At 48.8% G+C, this 13517-nt stretch overlaps 1 protein-coding gene across 10 annotated transcripts in view; it reads left to right on the forward strand.

Moving 5' to 3' along the window:
* Nucleotides 1–13517, forward strand: part of CBFA2T3 (CBFA2/RUNX1 partner transcriptional co-repressor 3) — a 76231-nt gene that overhangs the window by 42314 nt on the left and 20400 nt on the right. For 4 of the 10 annotated variants that reach the window (XM_083754541.1, XM_083754544.1, XM_083754543.1 and 1 more), the window contains exons 3-6: nucleotides 2441–2518; nucleotides 6712–6953; nucleotides 8733–8822; nucleotides 13047–13228. In XM_083754541.1, the coding sequence (XP_083610667.1) occupies nucleotides 2441–2518; nucleotides 6712–6953; nucleotides 8733–8822; nucleotides 13047–13228 (592 nt within the window). Of the gene's footprint in view, nucleotides 1–2440; nucleotides 2519–4577; nucleotides 5073–6711; nucleotides 6954–8732; nucleotides 8823–13046; nucleotides 13229–13517 lie in introns of those variants that run through there. The other 6 variants (XM_083754548.1, XM_083754547.1, XM_083754546.1 and 3 more) reach the window with 4 other exon arrangements.

The following is a 13517-nucleotide window of genomic DNA, read 5'->3' on the forward strand; positions in this document are numbered from 1 at the left end:
AGAGACTTGGCTCATCCCAGGATCCCACAGCCAAGGAGCAAGACGCCAGGGGCGGATTTCCCAGCCAGATGGTGGCTGCTGAGAGCACACGGATGTGTAAAGGAGGACTTGGAGTCTATGAACTGCTTGGTTCCTCTCTCCCCAGATCCTTTTTATTATGGGAATCTTCCCAAGGAAAGCTAGGTGCCAGAGTTATCTTTCCAGCCCTTATAAGCTCACTAAAGATATTTTGTAAGCCAGGAATGGAGAAAGCAGTGTACAAGGAGGCAGGTCCCTGCCCAAGGAGCATACAGTGAAGAAATTTGACACTGGTGAATTTGTAGGAAGGAGAGGCAGGGACAAAAAGGGGAGCCATATATGGATGTTTCAGTTACATAAAGGAAGACTTGTTTACAGAGTTACCATTACACCATAGGGCATGGGAACCTCGGACCTGTTATTCCAGCTCTGATGTCAACAAGCAAGTTGCAATGGTTACTAATGATGTCCTACCTCCCTTTCTGCTGGAAACTGCAGCAGGGGAGAGGGCTGTTGTGCTCAGGACCGGCTTGGAGGCTTTCCGGCAACATCTGACTAGACACAGTGAGAAGAGGATGCTGGACCAGATGGGCCACTAGTGGGCCTGATCCAGCAGGTTCTTTTTACGTTCTTACATCTTGAATTGGTTCTGAACCCGACATGCTTGTCAGTTCTGTAGCCCAAGTTCCCTTAATCCATCTGACCCTTTCTGATCAAGCCAGTCCTTCTCCTTTGTTCTTATGTCATAGTGAACCAGGCTTGTTGCATGAGGAAGTGAGGGGCAGGGGTGGGGAGGACACCACGCACCCTCTGTAGATTTTCTTTGCCACATTGGTGGAAATCAGAGGTGCTCTACATTCCCATGCCCCTTCCTTCTCCTAATTTCTGGTGTATGCTTTTGAATCTACACAGCATCCACCAACCTGGTACCCTTCTGCTGTTTTAGACCACATCTCCCATCAACCCCAGCTCTGCTGGCTGAGGCTGATGGGAGTTGTAGTCCCAAACAGCTAGAGCATACCAGATCAGGAAAGGCTATTCTATACTTTCCAAGTGTTTGTTAATACTGACGATCACGTCACTATCTTGTGATCAGCACCGTATGCATTTTGCATTGTTCGTTGTGATAAATCTTTTCTGGTTTTAAATTGCTTCTATTTGTTGTATTTTATCTGGCTAAATCGCTTTGAAACTCTTCTACAAAGCAACTGATACATGCACTTAATTAATAAAAACAACAACAATACAGCTGTTGGAGAACTGTTCACCAGGCTTCAGCACAAAGTCCATTAACCTGGAAAGTGGGTTGTTGCCAGGCAGATTTCTTATCTAGAAAACAAACAAACACATCCACATGGTTGTCCTTTCTAGAACAGGTCCCATTTCAGCATGGAGCTGGCTTTATGGCATGCATAGCAATAGATCAAGGGTGGGGACCTATCTCAGTCTGAAGGACTCATTCCTTTCCTGACAACCTCAAGGGCTGTATGCCAGTGGTGGGTGGGGCCAGAGGCAAAAGTGGGTGGAGCAACAAATGCAAATATTAGCACCCTATTGTAGGCAATTTTCTACACATGCATCCCTCTCTAGCCTCTCCATTCGGATGAGCAAAAAGCATTATCAGAGTTCAAGGACACATTCCAGTTGGAAAAAATATATATTCCCAGGGTGCGAAGCAATGCCAGTAAGGTTTGTAGTCTGGGGAGAGTTCTTCAGGCCAGATACAAAGGCCTAAAGGAGATGCCACCCACCCTCTCCACCTGCCCACAGGCACTCTAGGCACCTGTGCAAATTTGGGCCCCCAATCCTTTTGAGTATCTGGCAACAACACCCCTAATCAGCAAGCCAAAGAGCAACCATTTGTGAGTCTTAAATGTCATCAAGACAGTGAGTTGTCAGCCCCCGGCTCCTTCAGTTGAGATAATACCATACCATCCAACATTTCTCCAATGAAAATAGGTACAACCTAAGGAAAAGCAGGACATTCTGGGATCAAATCAGAAACCAGGACAGCTTCTGTGAATCTGGGACTGTCCCAGGAAAATAGGGAGGGTCTGTAATACGGGCAGGCAAGCCACACTAATTTGGCAATCTAGGAAGCTGGGAGTGGCTTCCTTCAATCTGCATTGCAGTTTATGAAGCTGGTTTAGCATAAGCTTCTTGGCACAACCTTGGTCTTTGTTTGGGCATTGCATGACCAACCCATATCTTTCCAGGACACCCTCAGGCAGAAGGGACAGTATTGGTTAAGAGTTTTGCCCCTGCAGCTAAACTCACACACTGGAAGGAAATGTCCCAGCCAAGATGGATAAGCTTAAGGCCCTGCCTGGCTACTGCCCCAGCCCTGATCAGGGACTTCAGGAAGGAAGCGCCCTGCCACCTCTGGTCTCTCCTGATAGCGTATGTTTTATTTTGCTTGCAGATCGTGAAGCTGGGCCGCCGATGTTTCTGCCCCGCGGCCGTTTTCATGGTTGCTTGAAATGGTCCATGGTGTGTCTCTGTAAGTAAGATGAAACGTGCCCGTCAGCAAGAGACGCAGAAGCTGTAGCTCAGCTTTGCTTCCCCTAGAGCAGGGGCGGGGGGAACCCGAGAGCCACATTCTCTTCAGGGGAACCTCCCAGGGGCCGCATGCCTGTGGTGGACGAAAGTGGGTGGAACAATGCATGTTGATTTTACCTTTGTACAGTAGGCAAATTTTGACACATACTCACATGTTCTGCTATCTGGGCAAGCAGGAGGCCTGATCAAAGTTCAAGGACACATTCCAGCCGGGGGGGGGGGGGAGCTCAATAAGGGTTTGAAGCAAGACCAGAGAGGGTATGGCTAGGGAGGGTGTGGCCTGGGGGGAAAGTCCCAAGAGCCAGACACAGAGGTCTGGAGGGCCACATTTGTCCCCCAGATCCGAGGTTACTCACCTCTCCCCTAGGTAAATACAGGAGGGGAGCAAATGCACTTTTGCTGGAGTTGGTGCAGGCAGTGTTGTCTATAGGGTGCTGCCCCATAGGTTGGCAATCCCCCCCCCCCATTTCACTCTCAGAGGGTTCCCAGTTGGCCAACATCACAGGAAATCTTCTTCTTCCTACCTCTTTGTAATGTCCTTTGGGTGTATCTCATTTCACCTGCCTCAGTGTTAGGGGGTAGGCCATTTTAAATTTGCATACATTTAGTCAGTTGGCATCTTCAAATGAACAATGGCAAAACGTTGGTAAATAATCTTTGTAAAAACAGACACCAAGAAAGCTACACCTTCTGTCCTGGAGGCACCACCTCCCAATGTTTCAGGTATAGTGGGAGCATTGTGGTTGGTCAGTGAAGAAAGTGGGGAAACTTTTATCATGCTCTGAGGCACCTGCTTGTGTTATTGTTACTGCCTGCTAGAGGCCTTCAACCACAGAATGGACTAGTTAGTCCAAATCAATAAATAAAATTCAGCTCCTTTCTCTTATTCTCTATTTACTTCAGTAATATTCCATTCAGAAAGTCAGTTGCCTACTTTGCTCCACATTCTTCAAGTACCTTGCCTCTGGGCCCTCTGCCCCTAATCTTTCCATCAGTCTAGGATCTTTTCCCACTTCTTATCCCACTCCACAAAGATGTGCCTGCCCCTAAGACCTGTGTGGAATTTTAATCCCAGTCAAAATGACAATGTACCTTTCCATCAGGTAAACTGGACTGCAAGCATTCTGATAGCCTTGCTTCCCTGGGCCAGTCGGAATGTTTGCAAACTTTCTGTGCCGTCATCACACCAGCTCAGCCAATTGGTGTCAAGGGAATTAACTGTTGCATGTGCAGTACAGTGGTACCTTGGGTTACAAACACCTCGGATTACAAACACTTTGGGTTACAGACTCCGCTAACCCGGAAGTAGTACCTTGGGTTAAGAACTTTACCTCAGGATGAGAACAGAAATCGTGCGGCAGCGAGAGGCCCCATTAGCTAAAGTGGTAACTCAGGTTAAGAACGGTTTCAGGTTAAGAATGGACCTCCGGAACAAATTAAGTTCATAACCAGAGGTACCACTGTATATAATATGGACTAGGGACAATAGGTCTTGGTTCAAATTAACAATTCAAAAGAACAGTGTCCAATTACAAGTTTTTCCTAGATACACAGAGTGGTGGCTGTAGCACACGGCCCATTCTGTGACTTCAATTCCAACAGTCATCAAGGTGTTCCATTCTACTTCCGGTGCATACTATTGCAAAATAATAGTTGTGTCTGTAACATTGCTGGTGATCTGTGTGAAAATAATACAGAAGGTGTGTGTGTGTGTGTGTGTGTGTGTGTGTGTGTGTGTGTGTGTAATAGAGCACTGAGGAAGGCAGGAAACTTCATTGGCCAGTTTCCCCCACTGTGGTGAGATTTATTGCATTCCCATTGGCACAGTCCTAAATTTGCATCTATGCATATAAACTTGTCCATGCAAATATATTTTGGGAGCTACACTGGAGAGCCACGACCTGAACAAAGGATACAAAAGTATTAAATGAACTTTGCATTTTTTTAATTTGCATAATGTGTGAATAAAAAAAGTTTCATAGGAGACAAGCGCCTGAACCCTGCCTCCCTTCCCCCACAGCCTGCCAAACTTGCAAGCTGACACATATGCCTTCACTTCTGCAAAGAGGCAACAGCACACAGGCCCTCTTCGACCTCAGAGCAGATTGAGCACAGGTGCAGCCTAAGGACACCTTTCATTATTTCCCCAGTGCAATTAGGGCAGTTCGGCAGCTTGATGGCTGACGTGCCCCACTTTTTCCAAATATCCTTTCCCCCTTTTAGTTGAGGAGGACCCACAAACACAGATCTCTGCCAAGGAGGACCCACAAACGCAGCCCCCATCCCTAAAGCGTCAGAGACATATGCAGAGTTTAACTTAGTAACACACCTGTCACTCGAATAAAAGCAGTTGTGGCCGAGCGGTTATTTTCGGCACCTCTTTAGCAAGCGGCGGTTCTCGCCCTGCCGGAGACTGAGCAGGAGCCCAGGAACACACGGCAAAAGCCCCGACGGCTGCGGCTTCCCAAGGAGGTGTCAGTGCCACAGCGGGAAAGGTTAGTGATTAGTGACGACTGAAACTAGGCAAGGCAAACTTGGCACCTTCCGAGGACTGCTCAGGATCTCTTTTTGTTCCCAAGAAGGATGCTGGGATTTGAGGCTCTCCCTCCAAGGCAGGGGACAGTGTCTGCCTGGGGCACATTGTTGCCTGCTCTTTCTCAGCCCTGACTGCGGAGAGACAGGCGTTTCTACATTTTCTGAGGGTCCTTGGGGAGGAGGGATGGCTGCTTGCAAGGGGGTGGGCAAACAAGTTAGGTTCTGACCTCTGATAAACAGGCTTTGCAGGGGAGCTCCTGTGGTTTTTTTTTAAAACCTGCAACACCTGTTTGACCTGAGAGGATCAAAAGTTGAGAGAGAGAGAGAGAGAGAGAGAGAGAGAGAGAGAGAGAGAGAGAGAGAGAGCCCCACAACATCTCTTTCATACTGCTTCAAAATCTGTCATTAGTTTTTGGCCTAAGAACACGTGTAAAAGCACAGGGCTGGTAGGCAGTTTTTGCAGCCTGGGAATATGTTGCCTCTGTTCAGCGCAGTAAGATTTGTTGTTGTAGGCCGGCTTTTCAGCTCTTGTTTACTGCTTCAGGGTGGTGAGGTCAGCTGGGCGTTGGGGGGGTAGCATCTTGTGTGGAAAGGTCTTGGAAGCAGTAGGGCTCCTCAGGAAGACAATTAGCCTTGGAAAATGATTCTAGGATATTTATGGCACAATCCTATCCACACTTAGCTGGAGGGATTTGCTTCTTTGGAAAAAACACTCCTTTTCTTGGAAGCACATCGTCCCAAGAATGGGGCTTGCTCCCAAGTAAATGGGGTGTGTTTGCTTTTTAGAATCTTAGCACCAGAATATTACAGTTTCTGCCTTGACTCTTAGAGCACTGTTGCTTCACTTGTGTTAGGCAGCCGGGTCCCAATCCACCAGAAAATATCTCCTGCACAAGTCCCCGTTCACTTTAGTAACATTGCAGAAGACCAGACAGTGGTCAACAATCTGCCTTTGGGACATCTTTCTGCAGCCTGACAGTTCTGAGCAGGATTTAACCCTGTGCGTTCCCTCCAGCTGGATAAGACTGTTTCATTCCTCTTGTTCCACCCTCACTGACTAAGGGAAGCAGCTGGGGTCTTGTGGAGCTCAGAGAAACCCATTTCAGAAGAGTGTCTTTAGGGTCGCTCTCTTTTTCAGGGAGGGGAAAAAAATACTGCTTGTTTGCATCTGCAAAATGATTTTAAAGTATGCCTCTTTCAAATGGCCTAGCTTTCATGCACAGAAAACCCCTTCAGGTAAAAAGCCAACCCCTACTCTGAACTAGCCAGGGTTAACTCCACTGATTGTACTCCTCTTTCCGGGAATGCACATCTGCCAATCTTGCTTGGTCTTTTTCCCCACTTGTTTAGCATCTATATTTCGCCTCCACCTGAAAAGCTCATGGGGTTTGTGGGTGCTAAAAGATATAGCCTTCCCCTTGCCTGGAATCCTCCTGCAAAACCTCTCCTCAAAGGGCCATAGCCATTTTTGCAACTGTGTCCCATAGAGCCTCTGGGATCCACTATGATTTTCCCCCTTATCCCACAGTGCCTTACTATATGCAAGATTGCAATAGCAGACCCCCTCTTGTTACCGCTTGCTCCCTTTTTTCCTTGCAGTAATGAATGGAAGCAGCCACTCCCCGACGGCGATTAACGGTGCGCCCTCCACCCCCAATGGCTTCAGCAATGGGCCTGCGACTTCCTCCACGGCCTCGCTGTCCAACCACCAACTCCCTCCGGCCTGCGGGGCACGCCAGCTGAGCAAACTGAAGCGCTTCCTGACCACGCTGCAGCAGTTCGGCAATGATATCTCGCCGGAGATCGGGGAGCGCGTTCGTGCCCTGGTGCTGGGCCTCGTGGTAAGCTTGCGGCCTGCATGCTCTGCCCTTGGCGGCGAGATCCCTGTCTTCTGTCAGAGATCCCTTGCTGGCGGGGGGACCTGGCAGCCATTGCAGCTGGTTGAAATACTTTTTGCAAAGAAGGCAGCAGTGGGTGGTGTTAAACTGCAATGCCGTTACTCTGCTCATTACACCTGCTACAGCTGCACTGTAGAGATTTGGGGCATCTTAAAGCAGGGCTGGGAAACATCAGGGCCAGGGGGGAAATATGGCTCTTCTTAGGCCATACCCCACAATGGTCCTGCTCTGCAGCTTGTTTGAGTGCTTTGACTGGCTGGAATGTGTCTCTGAACTGGGATCCTGCCTCTTGCATGCATGGATGGGAGGAGTGTGGGATGTGGATTATCCACAAACCTCTGACTCTGACCACACAAAGGTCACATCTGTCGCTCTACCTACACCTGCCCTTGGCTCCACTGGCATGTGGTCCCCGAAAGGTTGCATGTGAGGAAATCCGGCCCTTGGGGTAAAAAGTGTTCCCCACCGCTGCCTCGGATGCAAACACATTTATTAGAGCGTAATCTGGGGTCCCTTTCACCAGATGCATGTTAACCCCCAAGATTCTTTGTCATTTGCGCTGCAACAGATTCATACTCTGGAAGTTATGGTCATACAACGGGGTAACACTTTGCTCAGCTTGATATTACTTAGCAGTAATTACTTTGCTTAGCTGGACAGGGTTATGTCATCCGATACAAAAATAAAATAAATAGGTGCCCTTGCCCCTGTCAAATTGTCAGCAAGGCAAGCAAACCATATCCATATTGTGGCAGGGATGTTGCCAGTTTCTTAGTGACTCTTGTGCCTTTAGCAATGCCCTGAACTGCAAATGTAAGCCAGTGATTTGAGCTGATATCCATGCTGCGCTAAACAAGAGGGAAAGGGTAGAGTCATTTGAGGGAGAGCAGGAGACCTCTGGGTGATGTGGGGGACAGTGGAAGAGGGAAGGTCATTGGCAGAGATGTGTAAGGATGTACGAACGCAGAGGGCCTAATGAGGCATGACTGAATGTGTGACTTCCAATTGCTTGTATCTGTTTCCTTAACAATCAACCAAGGGATTTTTTTTAATGGGCCTTCACCTTATAGGGAGGAGAGGAGTTTCCCCTCTTTCCTCCCCAGCCATGATTTCTGCCCAAATCATCCCCTCAATTCTGCAATTAGTGACAGGTAATAAGCTCCCATTGGCACCATGGGAGCTTTCCCCGCCATATTACTAATTGCAGCATGGCAGGGGCATTAGTTTTCATGAATACACAGTAAAAACTCCCTATGCAATGTGGTTCTGATAAAAACGGGGGGGGGCAGCACATGATTAAAGAACCCCAATATTATTGACAGAATCCGTTTAAATCACATTTAGGAGACATAGGAAGCAGCCTTTTACTGGTCTATCTAATTCAGTGTTGTCTGCACTGACTGGAAGTTGCTCTCTAGGATTTCAGATAAGAGTCTTTCCTAGCCCTACCTGGAGATGCCGGGGATTGAATTTGGAACCTTCTGCATGCAAAACAGATGTTCCACCAGAGAGCCATGGGCCCATCTCCAAAGTTAAGTTCAGCTTAACTATGGTTTAAAGGCAAGCATGCTGTTGCATGGAGAGAAAATTGCCACACTTCCATCCCACCAGGGTGCTGCGGTGGTTTAAAGTAAGGTACGAGCCAGACCAGTGAAGAGAATTTGCTGGACATGAATCCACAGTCCTCAGTATCGTTGACCCCGTGCTGTTTCTACTTTGCAGAATTCCACGCTGACCATTGAGGAATTCCACTCCAAGCTCCAGGAGGCCACAAACTTCCCTCTGCGTCCTTTCGTCATCCCATTCTTGAAGGTAGACCCTTTATAAGACTTCTGTCTTGCACGACTTGAACATATACCAGCTTCATAATTTTGGGGAGGTTCTTTGTTGCATAGACACCTTTTCACACAGCTGAATGCAAGTTGGATCCTAGAATGCTTGGGCCAACTTGTTCTCTCTCTCAGAGGCACCTAGACACCATTGTTTCAGGTCCTGGCAGGTCCTTCCCTTTGGAAGAAATTGATAGTTTCCAGGAACCATCATCCACACATAAAGGTTGGTTGGTTCTCTACTTCCTGGACTGGTCAAGACATGTCCTGGAACACTGGAAGCTATGTTACACTGAGCCAGTTCACTGCCCCTTCTGGTTAAGTACTGTCTAGACCAGCTGCATATAAAGCAGATGTTCTACCCTTCCCTCAAACAGAATAATAAGATTCCAGTCCTCATGGTTCTCAAGAAAGGACAGGTTAAAATGGGACTAGAGGACTCTACCTTCTCCTGAGTCAGACCCTTGTTCGAGCTCAGCATTACCTAAACGGTCTGGCAGCAGCTCTCCAGGGCTTCAGGCAGGGGAAACTCCCAGCCCTACCTGAAGATGCCAGGGTTTGAGACCTTCTCTCCCACTGAGCTATGAATCTTTCTGCGAGAGGGATCAGATGGGTAGGCTGTTTTCTCCTATGGAGACTGGCAGCATCTCCCGAGGGAGGCTTACCGCAAGCTTTGGAGCTGATTAAAAATGTTCAGGATGTGTCATCTCAAAGGTAAGATCTGCCTCACTGTCTAATGTCAGGGCTGGCTGTGAAACCCTCCCCCCAACCCTTCATTCCTTTCCTTCTCACTCCCACCGCATTGACTTCTGCTGCTCCCACCGCATTGACTTCTGCTGCATAGCAAGGTCTGCTGTTTTCAGAAAACAAATCCTCTTTGCAATGGCCAGGACAGAGAGAATATATCAAGCAATTGTCTCTGAGCTTTGATCAGCGTCTTCCCATGTCTCTCTCTTGCTTAGTGCCAGGCTCATCCTGCAATCTGAGGATCTGTTGAGCCCTGGCATTTCTGTAGAAGCAAGCAAGATGGGATCTCTCTAGCAGAAGTTGCAAAGGCTGCTCTCAGCTGCCCTTGTTTATCAGAGAGGCATGAAAGACAGAAGACTTGCCTTTTGCCTCTTCCCCACCCTCCCACTTATATGGGGCTGTGATTTCCATGGCTCTAGAGAAGCCGCAAAAAATATTTCCTGAGCAGAGAAGGTTTCCTGCTGACCCATCCAGAAATGCTGACCCAGGGTCAAACCACATGTTACGTTAAGCCTGTAAGTAGCAATGTGCAGTCTTTGCTGAACAGCAGTTGGAGGGGGCTGATCAGGATCAGGACCGCCGAGCGGGAAAGCAAGGGGATGACATCCTTTACCTGCCTTAGGGCCCCAGTCCTCATCATCTCTTCTCTTCCCTGCCTTGCCTCCCTCAAGGCTATTATTTAAGAAAGGAAAACAAGCACTCAATAGCTAGCTGCATGCTTGCTATAAGGTGCTGTTTGGCCCCAAGCAGAAACCCAAACTCCTTCAGATGTAGGCAAACTGGAACTTGCTAGAGTTTAGCCCTTCCTTCTGAGTATGTGCAGAGTGCATTTTTCTCATCACCAATTACATGCTCTTCAATCATCCCATTTTAAGTGGAGCATCCTGGAATTACAGAAGACATCTCGACTTCTGGTTAGATCCTGGAATGTTCCATTTTTTGGTCCAATGCTTTGGTGCAAGCAGAGTGCCAGACCAAAAGAAGCTCATTTTTCACTCTCACGAAAGTCACCTGGCTCCCACCAGAGCTTGGGACCAAAAAACAAGTGTCCCGATTTTGATCAGCGGGAAGTTGGAGGATATGCAATTAACCACAGAGAGGCACTGTATGTCTAGAATGAGGATGGAATGGCTTCCAGGCAGGTTTTCGATCCCTGGGGGGAAGAAGAAGGACACTCTGCACATGACCTTTAGGGGGATGCCTATGCTATGTTTTTTCTACTGTTGTACACGCTCAGCTGCACTATTAAGAGCATAGGAAGCTGGCTTAAGCCCTGTCCGGTCATTGGGCCATCTAGCTGTGTGTTGCCAAAACTGATGGCCAGCAGCTCTTCAGGGTTTCAGGGGCAGAGAAGTCATTCCCAGGCACACTTGGAGACTAAATCTGGAACCTTTTTGCATCCAAAGCATGGGCATTTGTCACTTGATGTGGCCCTGCATGTAATGTTTTTTGGGTGGTTTTGTTTTTTAAAAAACCAACCACTGCAAAGAGGCCTGAGACAGACTGGGACCATGGCAGCCCACACTCTAATCCATTGAAAATCCATTTCCCACCAATGGAAGCTTTCATCCACTTGCAAATAGCAAGCCATGGAGGAGAGAGAATGCAATTCCCATTGGGGCTGTAGCAAGGGCAAATATTTAAAGTCCGCTAACCTCAGACTAAAGCCCCAATTTGGGGGGGGGGGAGAAAAAGAGGGCTTGTACTGTATTTTCTTTTCCTTAGCAAAAAGGCCAAACAGCGCAAAGTCATTCCTTGCCTCAAACACCGTGTCTAGTTTAGCTCTAATGCTGAGCAACTCCTGGGAAAACTGGTCCGTTATCCCCCCCACCCCACCCCATAACCACTACCACTTTGTCTCTTCCTGGCAGAGTTTTTGGGGGGCAGACCACAAGCCTGGCGCCTTTCTGCCAGCAGAGAGACAGAGAGAGGAGAGAGACTCAGTGTTTTGAATGAGAAAGGAGCCCTTTGACAGCCCTCTCCCCCATCTCTTCCCCTCCTGCTCCTCTCTCCAGCACCCACCCTGCTTCCAGCTGTTTCCACCCAGGGCTCCAGATGCTTCTCATTACCCTAACTGCAACCAGGCGGCCTCTGGCGCGCCTTTCCCAGAGATGTTATTTATTTCTTTTCATTGTTTTTCTTTCTTGAAATGTGATGGTGACTGGGGGTGGGGGGGTGGAGAGGGCAGGGGAGAGAGGGAAGGCGGGAGATGGAGGAAGAACGAAGAGGGGGGGTGGCGGCAGAGCGGAGGGGGGGGATGTTTGCTGCCCTGGAATCCACAGCAGTGGATTTCATCAGTCCTCGCTCTAACATGTCCAACAGATGGGGATTTGGCTGGCGATCAGCTGCCTAAATAGGAAACCAGGGTTGGCTGGCGGCACAAAGCTCTGCTCTGGGCTTGCTTAATTGCTCCTGCTCCTGCGGATGCTCTTCTTGGAGGGCTGGAGCTTCGTGAGAAACTCGCTGGGTGGGGTGAGGAGTCAAAGGAGCAAAGGGGAGAAAGCTTATTTACAAACACTTTCCGTTGTGCAAAGGAGAGATGGGAATGACCTCGCAGGGCCATGGGACCCTCTCCGGCTTCTCTGGAGCAGAGCCAGCACAGTCTCATTGACAGACGCTGAGGCTGCCTGGAGGCCATTGTTTTCTCAATGGAGCAATGAGAGCAGCCCCCGCTCAAGTGAACTCCGCATTCCCCAGGCACCTGACACAGCTCTGCCCCTTCCTAAGCCCACTTCCAGTATGAGTCCCTTCTTTGAGGGAGGCTCAGAGGAGGACAGCAAGGGGAAAGGGCCTTTTCAGCGGTGGCTCCCCATTTATGGGATGATCTGGAAAGGAACCGGAAATAAAACCGCAGAAATCGTAACGACATTATGCAATTCTGCGGCATGACCGCATTTGGAATGCTGTGTACGGTTCTGGCTGCTTCATCTAAAAAAAAAGATACTGCCGCGTTGCAAAGGGTTCAGAAGAGGGAAACCCAAATGATCCAGGGGCTGGAGCTACTCTGAAGAAAGCCTTCAGATTCTGGAACGTTTAAGTTTAGAGAAAAGGCACGTAAGAAGTGACACAGTAGAAGTGATGCATGGAGAAAGTGAATGGAGAAAGTTTCTCTCTCTCTCTCTCTCTCTCTCTCTCTCTCTCGGACATTGAATGAAGCTGAATGTTAGAGAATTCTGGATAGGTGAAAGAAAGTATTTATTCACGCAGGGCATGGTTAAAACTGTGGAGCTCACTCCTCTGGGAGACAGTGATGACCTCCCACTTAGATGGCTTTAAAAGAGGACTGGACAAATTCATGATGGACAAGGTGGACTGGCCCCCCGCTGAAAAAAATGCCAACCCCTGTCGTTCAGTATCCAGGCCAGGCTATAGTTGCTTATATTGAAACCACAGCCTGCTGTTCTTTTTCCTTCTTAAGGAGAGCACTCCTCACTTTCTCCACCTTCTGCCCTCTTTCCAGGCCAACTTGCCTTTGCTGCAGCGCGAGCTCCTCCACTGCGCCCGCATGGCCAAGCAGACGCCTGCACAATACCTGGCGCAGCACGAGCAGCTCCTCCTGGACGCCAACGCTTCCTCCCCCATAGACTCCTCAGAGCTGCTCTTGGAGGTCAACGAGGGGGGCAAAAGAAGGACACCAGACAGGTACAGGCCTCTGTGGGTAAAAAGCAAGGGGGGGGAATTGGACAGAGTTGGTGTGTTAGGCTGGGTGGAGGCTTGGCCCCAACAAATTCCTCTTTATTGGGAACGTTTTGCAGGCTGCCTTTCGATCAAAGGATCTCCAAGGCAGCTTGGAGCAAGAAATGCAAAATGCAGAAAACCACTCTTTTGTGCCTTTGGCTCAGGCTTTGCCAATCTGGTGCCCTCCAGATTACAGCAAGGGTGGAACATTTCCCCCCCCCCCCCAACCCAATGGGAGTCTTGGTCCACAGCA

Source organism: Podarcis gaigeae (assembly GCF_964106915.1).
Source record: "Podarcis gaigeae genome assembly, chromosome: 8".
NCBI classification, from domain to species: Eukaryota; Metazoa; Chordata; class Lepidosauria; order Squamata; family Lacertidae; genus Podarcis; species Podarcis gaigeae.